The sequence below is a fragment of the Poromitra crassiceps genome (assembly GCF_964638095.1).
Source record: "Poromitra crassiceps genome assembly, chromosome: 13".
NCBI lineage: Eukaryota > Metazoa > Chordata > Actinopteri > Beryciformes > Melamphaidae > Poromitra > Poromitra crassiceps.
In genome coordinates this window covers 35,167,014-35,178,543 of record NC_139644.1, presented here as the reverse complement: position 1 = coordinate 35,178,543, position 11,530 = coordinate 35,167,014, and the positions used below count along the sequence as shown (strand labels likewise).

Sequence of the window (11,530 nt, the reverse complement as noted above, 5' to 3'; positions counted from 1 at the left end):
ACTTAGCCCTTAAACCCTGTGTTTTGCGCGTTCACATGGAGGGGTCGGGTGTCCGTTTTGAAGGACAAGGGTCAAAGTGAGGGACACTCAAAAATAAGAATTGGGATTGGGCCTTAGTGTTGTGGTTTTCACACTATATGACTGAGCTGCAAAAGTGGATCACACATTACAAGATATTCCACACACAGTCTCACACAGGTCTGCAATGCTCACCGCTTTATTTCCAAATAGCTCACAACATATAGGATTATTCTACAAAACTGGTTCAAAGTCAGACTTATTGAGTTTGAAATATTATTTTGGGTTTCATTAGATAATAAAATTATCTTAGTAAACATCTAAGATCTGCACAGCTACTTAAGTGCTTTTTAAAATAGTTTTTTTTGGAGGTGGGACAGCAGTTTGTACCAATGGCTCATATACTTTTTCTGTCAGACCACGTCAAACCACTGTCTGCCTGTAGCGTGCTGCAGACAGCAGACACCGCCGTGTCTGCCTCACTATGTTGTCCTCTCCCGACACAAGCAGATATTTAGCAGGCTAGATATCTGATGGGCCTCTGTGACTCATCACGGAGCACTTGGCGAGCTCCTTGCTCGTGTCTGTGGACAGTTCACACTTAACAAGCGAGTGCCGATTTGTGAGCACCGAGCCAACGTGACTTACTTCTGATCTTGGAGGCATGGAGGCATGGAGGATGGCATGGAGGTGCACCAAGCCGAGGGCTTGGTGCACCTAATCTGAGCTAGACATAACACACCTGCTGACTCTGAACCCAGAAACTAACAATTCTCAAAACTGAATGCATTTCACATGAGAATTTGACCCCCCAAATTGTAAGAATTTAAGATATTGATTTGATCATGTCATGTCATCACTAATGGGTTTGACTCACCAGATTAGATGGGTTTTCACTCTGATAGGCCATTGCCATGTATAATTTATATATTCTGAAGCTGCTGAGCTTGGGGTGAAAGTTGAACATCATTTGTCTGGATTATAACTGTGATGCCAAACTAACTTGCGAAAACTGGTGTATCAACACCCCGGCTTTTAGTGAGTTTCCTCAAGCCAGGAGAAAATGATCATGGGTGACATTCTCCTATCAAAAATTTAAATTTCTGTGATATGGAACCTCGTGGGTCAGACGTGCACTTCCATACAATGTATTGTGCAACAATAATAGACCAGTTTTCCATGGGAGTCACCTCTGTTAATCTCAGTGGATTTACTTTTAATTTAAAATATAAATCTGCTCTAGTAGTTTTGAGTGAATTCTCCCTCAAGTTTAAAATCCTTAGCTTTTCTCTTTTGTCAAGCAGTAAAATGTGTCATCAGAGTGAGTGGTTTCTGTGACTTTTCAATTGACCATTGTGATTATAGGAAATTATCCCAAAAGGGATTAGTGGCAATCTGTGTAAATCCCTCCGTTTGAAGGACAGTGAAGGACTTGTGTGTAAGGGATACAGATCTGCCCTTTGTACTGTAAATGTTAGTGGAACGCCGTACAGTTTACAATACACAAGTGTTTGCTGTACAATCAAAACCCCTGTGTGCTGTTTCATGTGACAACTGCATTCCCAATTTATGAATTTGTCAGTACGCTTTGATTAAAGTGGGGCAGACAGTTGGATTTTGGTCAATGGAAAATGATGGGTTGCATGAGAACACACACACACACACACACACACACACACACACCAAAGACAGTCAGTAGGCGCAACACACCCATTCTCTATTGAGAATTATTATTCTCCACTTGGTTCTCCCATTTGTATTTAAATGTAGCTATATTGCCTGCTGAAAGCTTATTGATTGAGAATGTGACTAAATTAGTTCTACTGAAAAGTAGAGCTGCAATGATTAGTCGATTAGTTGCCGACTATTAAATGAATTGCAAACTATTTTGATAATCGATTAATCGGTTCGAGTAATTTAAAAAAAATCTACATTATCTGATTTCTCTGGTTTCTTTATTCCTGTATGACAGTAAACCGAATACATTTGGGTTGAAGACAAAACAAGACATTTGAGGATGCCATCTTGGGCTTTTGGAAATAGATATTTTTCACCATTTTGTGACATTTTATGGACCAAACAACTAATCGAAAATAATCAAACCGATTAATCAACAATGGAAATGATCGTTAGTTGCAGCCCTACTGAAAAGACACTGAAATTATATCAAATCAATATATTTTGGAGATCTGAGAATATTTCCCTTTTTATATCAAAACTATGCTACCTTATATTTTAATAAACCCAGAAATATTTCTAGCCTATACACAGTAGGCCTATGTGATTATTTTTGATTTGTGTTGATGCGTGGAATAGCCTATTGTTTTTAATAGCATCTTAAAGAGTTAGAAGAGTTTCATCATCAAACTTTGATTTACATACTTATTCATGAAAACAAATACTGAAAATGGCTCCTGTAGCCTACATAAAAGAAAAAGACAGCCCATTCAACACAGTATGGCTTTATTACACCCTGTCCTAGTGTCCTTTGTCCCTGGCAGTAGGCCTATAAAACAGAGATAAAAGAAGGGTAACACTTTACAATAACGTACACAAATCCTATAGTAGTTACTGATAAACTAACCATTAACTAATCGCCAGTTAATCATTCGCTAATGAGAAATTTGGCATTAGTTTATCACTAGTTAATCATAGTTAATGAGTAGGTAGTCATTAGTTAATGATTAGTATCTAATTTCCTGAGTAGAGTAGTTAATCAGTACCTAATGATTACTAAATTTCAGCTCGTGAATAGAGTAGTTAATCATTACTTAATGATTCCAAAATGTCAGTGCGTGAATGTATTAGTTAATCATTAGTTAATCATTAGTTAATCTTTTTGTGTACCCTATTGTAAAGTGGTGCATCATACTCAGTAGTTTATGAATACTGAATCATTACCTGTCCATTAGTTACTCTTTTCGCACCCTAATATAAAGTGAAAGATATCCTTATCAAATAAACACTCCCTCCAGGTGAGATTCGAACCCTGAACCCCAAGATTGTTAAATTGTAAGTCTGGTTCTCTACCATCTGAGCTAACCAGCCTGTTGCTTGTTCGAGCCATACTATTGAATGTAGAGCCTGAGACCAAGTATTATAGTTTAAAGGTATATTCCACCCAAATACTACTTTCTGTCCAAGTACTTACAAGTACTTAGACATAAGTAGTATTTGGCTGAAACATACCTAAGTACTTGGACATGAAGTAGTATTTGGATGGAATATACCTTTAAAACTATAAGTATTTGGAGAGAAGGTAGTATTTGGGTGGAATATATCTTAAAAACTATAAGTACTTGAACAGAAAGTAGTATGTGGATAGGACATAATACTTAGTCTCTGACTCTACAGACCTATAGTATGGCTCTACCAAGTAACAGGCTGGTTAGCTCAGATGGTAGAGAACCAGACTTACAATTTAACAATCTTGGGGTTCAGAGTTCGAATCTCACCTGGAGGGAGTGTTTATTTGATAAGGATATCTTTCACTTTATATTAGGGTGCGAAAAGAGTAATTAATGGACAGGTAATGATTCAGTATTCATGAACTACTGAGTATGATGCACCACTTTACAATAGGGTACACAAAAAGATTAACTAATGATTAACTAATGATTAACTAATACATTCACGCACTGACATTTTGGAATCATTAAGTAATGATTAACTACTCTATTCACGAGCTGAAATTTAGTAATCATTAGGTACTGATTAACTACTCTACTCAGGAAATTAGATACTAATCATTAACTAATGACTACCTACTCATTAACTATGATTAACTAGTGATAAACTAATGCCAAATTTTTCATTAGCGAATGATTAACTGGCGATTAGTTAATGGTTAGTTTATCAGTAACTACTATAGGATTTGTGTACGTTATTGTAAAGTGTTACCAAAAGAAGTTTGAATAAAAAAATGTAGAAAAAAACACCACATTGATCACACTGTGCCAGTAACATAACATCCGATCCAACACACACACACACACACACACACACACACGCACACACACACACACTCACACACGGTCACACACACACGGTCACATCACGCCATAGGAATCTCCGCCAGCTGCGCAGACTCGCCAGCCGCTTACATCAGGGCTTTCCATCGGTCTATACGCGGATTTACTCCACCGATTTATTTCATTATATCTCGTTATATAATACACACGCCGTCAAACACACACATCGCTCGACCTCAAGCCGCTAACGCGCCCAATGCAGTAAGTAACATTTCAGTGAATAATAGATCCTAAAATGCCTGCAGGGGGAGTGTGACTGCTATTGTTATTTGACTGGGCAAATGTCGCCTATCACTCGCATGCTCGATAGATTATTAATAATAACAGATTAATGAATGGATGACAGGTGTTTTTCGGAGTCGGTGATCCATCGAGGACCGATCGATGACACATTGCGACCAATTTGAGCGCTGATATAAGGCTTAATTTGAGCGGACCTCTAAACCCGTCGTTAGTTATTGTCTCACCATCACCATCGCCTGCCTGCCTGTCTGCCATGCAGTGCCACCTTCCCCATATTCTCTCTAATATCATTTGCTGGCAGATCGGGGGAAAGGACACAATGTAACCGTTACATTGTAACGTTTGACGGATGACTGTGATGAGGCTGTGACTCGGAGATGTAGCCTACTACCGGCGAACAACCTTTTCTGCTACGACTTGGAAGCGTGACATTGATGATATATTAGCGTGTATAAAATGTAGATAGGCATTATACACACCCACGCCCATGTAAAATGGTAAATGAATGGATGTGCTGGGATTTGTGCAGCTGAGGAAAGCGATATGGGATTCATTCAGAGCTCTTGGGACAGCTTTCTGTTTTCACACATTCTTCTCTTCAGTCATTGTCAGACTGGCAAACAAATGTGTCATGGACCCAGTCTGGACCATTCTTTATATTGTTGTTTGTATTCTAAGAACATCTAAATCTGGATTTGCAAATTGAAAATCAGATGTTCCTAGAATATTCATATAGGAACTTGTAGATCTTGTGTGTGTAATTTGTGTGATTACAGGGACCTCTTCATAGCCTACAATTTTTTTTTTTTACTCCCATGGCATTGCTAGAATATTCCTATATTCCTATAGGTTAGTCAACAGTTCATTTGGGGATGGGGTGCTGACGTCACAAGCGCACCACCTGGAGGCGGGTGCGTTGTGCAGCTGATGTGACGTCACGACCCCTGACTGTACGAGTGTAGCGTGTGTAACCTTGATGATGGTGGTGGTGATGATGATGTGGGCGGAGGAGGAGTGGGAGCAGCAGGGAGGTGGCAGGAAAACAACAAAGCCATCTTGAAAGCTGCTGTACTCCTCACGGCACGCACGCACACACACACACACACACACGCACACACACACACACGTCACACACACACACACACACAGACACACTCCACACACGTTTGTCTGTTGGTTCCCCCCACACGTGATGCTGTGCGGCCCCGAAGAGCACAGTGAAAGCACCGTGTCATATAGACTTGCTATTTATCATCTAGGCCGGGTTGTTTATTTATACTGTGTGGATGTCAGCTGGTGTCTCCTGGCTGGATTTGCCCTTGAACACTGACAAGAGATCAGCTGACTGACCCTTATCCTCACCTTCAGCAGCACTGTGGAGAAACGGCAACAAAGGATATTTCAAGATTTGACTCCTATTTTCAGATGGGAATGCTGGAATGTTCTAGCCTAAATGTTATGTTTTTGAGTAGGCCTATCCTAAACCATGTTGTGCGCCTGGTCGCCAGAATAAAACGTTGGCATTGTATTATGTTTCTGCAATCCACGGATCTGTAGAACGTCAACGTCTCTGAACCCAAAAATATGTTGCATCAACATTTCTAGATGTCAACATTATAGAGACGGCTATTGAAATAGTGTGGTGACCAGTGAGGGCGTTGTGGTTGGGATGGGTCACCCCACCCCGGCAGCATAACCATATGCTATTGGAATTCAGATACAATTGAACTGAAGGGGAATGTCCAGGCAAGGGCCCAAGGAAATAGGCCTGTCTGTGCTTTTTCACAGCCTAATAGTGGGGAAGAGTACTCTGATTGCTGCCTGTGCACTTTAACTTGTGGTTTCCTTCTTGAATAGGCTTTTTGTTAGCGGCCTGTGCCTTCTCCACCCTCCTCTCCTCCATCAATATAGCCGTATGACACACTGTCCTCTCCCTCTGGCCTCCCCTTACAGCCAGACCTCCTGACAGACTTGAAACGACAGCGCTGACCTGGATACGGCCTTGTGAAAAAGACTCGCAGAGACCCTACAGACGGACAGACAGACGGACAGACAGACGGTGGTGTCGGCAGCGGTCCGCAGTGTGAAGAGCAGAGCCCAGAAGTCCGACAGGCAGCGTCCTCCCTGCGCTCCGCCCCGCGCCTCCGTCCTCTGCCTCCCCACATGGCGGACCCGGGCCTGGCCTCGTCGCCCTCGGAGACCCCCCTGCGGTCGCCCAGCGCCCCGCTGGCCCTCTCCTTCCCCTTCCTGAGGGAGGGCAGCCGGGTGTGGGAGGCTGGCGGGGACCAGCCGCGGCCCCGGGAGCTGCCCAGCCCGCTGCCCACCAAGCGCACCCGCACCTACTCAGCGTAAGGACACTCTTCCAAGTGCAAAGGCTGAGCGATAATTCAATATTATTGTTCATCGTCTTTCAGTGGAATCATATCGCAATGATATGGTGATTTTTTTTAAATATAATTCTGTTGTCTAAATCAGTGATTCTCAATCTTTTTCATATCAAGGACCCTAATTTAGTCCACATTAGAGCCACCGACCCCCATTTAATGAGATTTTGTCTCTTTTGTCCAAATCCCATGACTGACTCTGTATTGTAGGTAGGAAGATATCAGAGAAACTCTGACCAAAAATGTCATTCTTTTACATTCTCTAATTGTGTTAACTTCTTGTAAATGAAATAATGGTGACGTTAACAATTCATCATCTTGCTGGGGACTCCCTGGAACCAGGACCCCTGGTGGTCCCTGGACCCCACATTGAGAACCACTGGTCTAAATTGATCATAACAAAAACACATTTTATTAAAAAAAACTCCCATTAAGTCACATTTGTTTTTTTATTTAAAGGAACACTCTGCCCATTTTCAACCAGCTTTGTATCATTAGAACATCAGTAGTATATCAGAAAACTGTAAACGGTTTTGAAGTCTGTCATTTAATTTGACAGTTATTGAGTGTTAAAGTGTGGACCAGTGACATCACTGGTCCACACTAACTCACATTAATAACTCATTAACTCAAATCAACTCTCAATAACTGTCAAACTAGATGAATGATGAATAGTTTGACAGTTATTGAGAGTTGATTTGAGTTAATGAGTTATTAATTTGAGTTAGTGTGGACCAGTGATGTCACTGGTCCACACTTTAACACTCAATAACTGTCAAATTAAATGACAGACTTCAAAACCGTTTACAGTTTTCTGATATACTACTGATGTTCTAATGATACAAAGCTGGTTGAAAATGGGCGGAGTGTTCCTTTAATATGTGATTTTGCATACCTACACCATATCATGATATATATCGACATTGGGGGGAAATCCTAATTGTCATGATATGATTTCAACAGTATTGCCCAGCCCTTCCTATACTCTGTGTTTACTGTGCATATAGAGAGGCAAAGTGACCGCGTACTTCCTGCTTCAGCACTGTACCAGAGATTTTCATCCGCCATTTATTTTCCCATACACATTTCGTAAAATGCTTATAAAAAGAGTTTTACTGGTTCAGACCAAACGGTACAGATATATTTAGAAACAGGAGAGATCGCATAACATTTCACTGGGACCAAAACGCTAAGAAAATGCGGGTTTAAAGAAAATATTTTTTCAATGTTGTTTTTTTAAGTTTTGGTCCGAGTGAACTGTTCTATGGTCTCTCCCGATTATAGCGTTAGCTGAACCGTTTGGTTCGACGAAGTACAACTATTTTATAAGCATTTTACGAAATGTCTATGGGAAAATAAATGGCGGATAAAAATCTCTGGTACAGTGCTGAAGCAGGAAGTGACGTTCCACTTTGCCTCTCTATTGTAGTATGTTGGGCTAGTCTGTGGCATGTGCTTACTCTGTCTCTCTCATGTAACCTGTGCATATTGTAGTATGTTGGGCTAGTCTGTGGGATGCGTGGGACTGAAGAAAGCTTAAATACTGTTTACTGTGTGAATCACCACAGGGATGAGTGCTCTCATCGTGTGGGAGTGCATTTGATCATCACCACTTCATCTCCCTTTCTCTCTCCCTCTCTGTCTCACTCCCTCCCTCTCTGTCTCTCTCCTCTCTCTCTCTCCCTCTCTGTCTCTCTCCTCTCTCTCTCTCTCCCTCTCTGTCTCACTCCCTCCCTCTCTGTCTCACTCCCTCTCTCTCTCTCCCTCTCTGTCTCTCTCCTCTCTCTCTCCCTCTCTGTCACTCCCTCTCTCTCTCCCTCTCTGTCTCTCTCCCCCCCTCTCTGTCTCTCCTCTTTCTCTCTCTCCCTCTCACTCCCTCCATCTCTGTCTCTCTCCTCTCTCTCTCTGTCCCCTCTCTCTCTCCACAGTACGGTGCGTGCTCACTCAGGCCCGGTGTATAAAGGTGTGTGTAAGAACTTCTCCAGGTCACAGGGTCACGGCTTCCTCCGCCCCTCCCACGGCGGCGAAGACATCTTTGTTCACATCTCAGAGTGAGTGGCACTGCACACACTTCTCACACGCAAATCACACGCACGTACGCACACACACACACACACACACACACACACACACACACACACACACACACAAATCGCACGCGCGCGCACACACACACACGCACACGCACACGCGCACACACACACACACACACACACACACACACACACATTATACATCTACTATATCACACTGCTGCTACTATTATAATAGGAGAGGACAGTATTCGGTTGTTAAGACTGACGACAGACGTTCACCGCGCGTCACCTCAGGGGGCAAGTGGCATCGCTCGCCTCATTCAAAACAACTATGGTGGAACCTGTGAATCTTTTTAGATATCTTTTTATTTAAAAAATTGTTTTACTTAACATAACTTTTTATAGATAGTCTATTTAGACTTAGCGGCAAATGTTGTTTTTCTACGTACTTTCTCCGAATTGTAACGTACCTTATTAACTGCAGCCATTTCCTCTTCTCTTTCTCATCGCAAGGAAAGTGGTAGAATGACAGTTGAATCGTTTTTTTTAGTCTCGTATCTATTCCAACAATGAGGGACACAGCACTGCGGCATATTGACAACGCAGAGAGGCTTGGCGCTTGGACCCGGAAGTAGTATTGTCGCGAGGTCATACGTCACAGCTTAACAACCGAATTAGTCATTCATTTTGTTTCACTTTGCAATACTATCTGAAATGTCTAACCATAACCATAACCAAGCAGTTCACTAATTTCAGACAAAAATGCTGAATTACAAATAGCAGCTCAAATCTGCTCCAAATCTCAATGCACTCTGTTAGCATTTTAGGAACTCAACAACTTGACGTTTTTATGTTTTATTAAAGTCATTATCTGCTCACCTTAATGTCGCTCCAATAGAAGCATAATTATAATTAAATATATTGCCCTGTGGGTGCAAAAGTTCAACATTTACCTCATTATGTGCTAGAATGTCATTGACAGCTCTGTGGAAGAGTCTGCTCTGGATTATGTGACAACATTTTGGAGTGAACTAAAATCCTTCATGTTATTACGAGAGCATTTCTCTTGAATAATTCACCTCCCGTACATTTATATCATATTTTTTTCACCAATTAAAAATGATCAATTCTCGTCAAAAAGTCTCAAAAACAGCCAGTAAAGGGTTAACTAATGTAGGCGGGACCACCGTGGGAGTATGTGAAATAGCAGAGTCTCAGAGCTCTGAGAGGCTGTTTACAAATGAGCCGCTAAACACCAGCAACTTGTCTGAGCTGGAGATACCGACTTTGAGGGCAGTAACAACATAGATCTCTAAATACCTTAAATTCTGTTTATTTAACATGCCATCATGTAGAAAATGATTGTTCAAACAAAACGTATGTTCAATGTATTTATTTATGCCTAAAACCACCGATGAACGATGAGTCGACTAAGATGCACAGCGTCGACTAGTGGTTTTGATAGTTGACTAGTCTGTGAAACCCCCACTTATAATAACTCCTCGTCCTACTTTCATTCCTGTTTCAGCATCGAGGGCGAGTACGTCCCGGTCGAGGGCGACGAGGTCACGTACAAAGTCTCCCGGGTCCCCCCCAAGAACCTGAAGGTGCAGGCGGTGGAGGTGAAGATCACACATCTCAACCCCGGGAGCAAACACGAGACCTGGTCCGGTCAGATCATCAGCTCCTAGGCCGGAGCTCCAGGCTCGCTGGGGCACACCGGGCACAGGGGCCGCGCCAGGCTGGGGACGTGGGTCTGGGGTGGGCATGGGGGGGCGAAAAGGGGGGGGCATGGGCTCACAGGTTGTGGATGATGACGAGGGTAACGGCAGATTTACATTCTGAGTTCCAATCTTTTTCACCTTGCATCTGCACATAGCACATTTCCCAGTGTTGATTTTTCAGTCACACTTGTATTTGGTGTTGATTGGAGAGTTGTTTGTCCATCATGGACCCTTTTCACAGCAGCCGTTTTGAGGTGGTAATTCAGGAAGTAAAGCAGGTGTAACTAATACCATTAATGATGGTTCCATTTCATTTAGGTGTTCCAGTGCCAGAGCCCTCATTCATGTCATTGGTTACACCTGCTTTACGACCTCAAAACGGTTGGTGTGAAAACGGCCTATAGAGCTGCTATGGCTAATTAACTCTAACGGGCGTGGACTTACACTTACAACACTCACATACTCTTAGAGTTAAACTAACGGACAATTTTGCTGTGTTATGTGACACTTTTCATTGCTGTCAAATTAGGCAAAAGTCTTCTTTTCTCTTCATGTTTTGACAGCAGTGAAATGAAAACAGATTTATCTAGGTGGAAAAAGATTACCGGTAGATCTGAGATGGGAGTGTAAATCCAGCCAGTTACCAGCGGGGGGGATCAGAGTTGCAGGTATAGGGAAGAGCTTGTGGGTGTGATTTTGCTTGGAGATCTGCACTCCAGTCTGACGTGATACATGGAGACCTCACCTGTATGTACTATCAGGCTGTTGTGATGCAGATCTCCAAACCAAGATGTGACTGTAGAGTGCGTGTGCAGCGAAGAGAGGAGCCAACGGCACAGACGAACGCTGAATTACGATTTACTTCCCTTCTTTTTCGGAGTTGTCCTGCACCTGCAGGTCAGATGAAGTGTGATCGTAGTGAACCTGCACTTCGCTGTTCTTACATCAAGTGCAAACTTCAGGAAGACGGGGCGGAAAATGAGAAATTCAGTAGAGATAATGGATAGGAAAGGAAGTAGGAGAGGGAATGGAGGCTGTCGAGATCGGACCGATGGTGTTGCAGTGGAAATGGCATGTTGACAATCCTTAGAGCT

General features: G+C 42.5%; 1 protein-coding gene across 1 annotated transcript; it reads left to right on the top strand.

Moving 5' to 3' along the window:
• The first annotated feature begins 4,116 nt into the window (after window positions 1–4,116).
• Window positions 4,117–10,436, top strand: csdc2b (cold shock domain containing C2, RNA binding b). Its single transcript, XM_083649123.1, has 4 exons — window positions 4,117–4,250; window positions 6,246–6,640; window positions 8,605–8,727; window positions 10,241–10,436. The coding sequence occupies exons 2-4, from the start codon at window positions 6,456–6,458 to the stop codon at window positions 10,401–10,403; spliced, it is 471 nt and encodes a 156-aa protein (XP_083505249.1). The 5' UTR covers window positions 4,117–4,250; window positions 6,246–6,455; the 3' UTR covers window positions 10,404–10,436.
• Window positions 10,437–11,530: the final 1,094 nt, after the last annotated feature.

Bases quoted from the DNA above. Each gene is read 5' to 3' on its own strand.
- csdc2b (XM_083649123.1), top strand. From the start codon at position 6,456: ATGGCGGACCCGGGCCTGGCCTCGTCGCCCTCGGAGACCCCCCTGCGG. The intron at 6,641-8,604 runs GTAAGGACACTC...CTCTCTCCACAG, and splicing joins CGCACCCGCACCTACTCAGC to TACGGTGCGTGCTCACTCAG. The intron at 8,728-10,240 runs GTGAGTGGCACT...TTCCTGTTTCAG, and splicing joins ATCTTTGTTCACATCTCAGA to CATCGAGGGCGAGTACGTCC.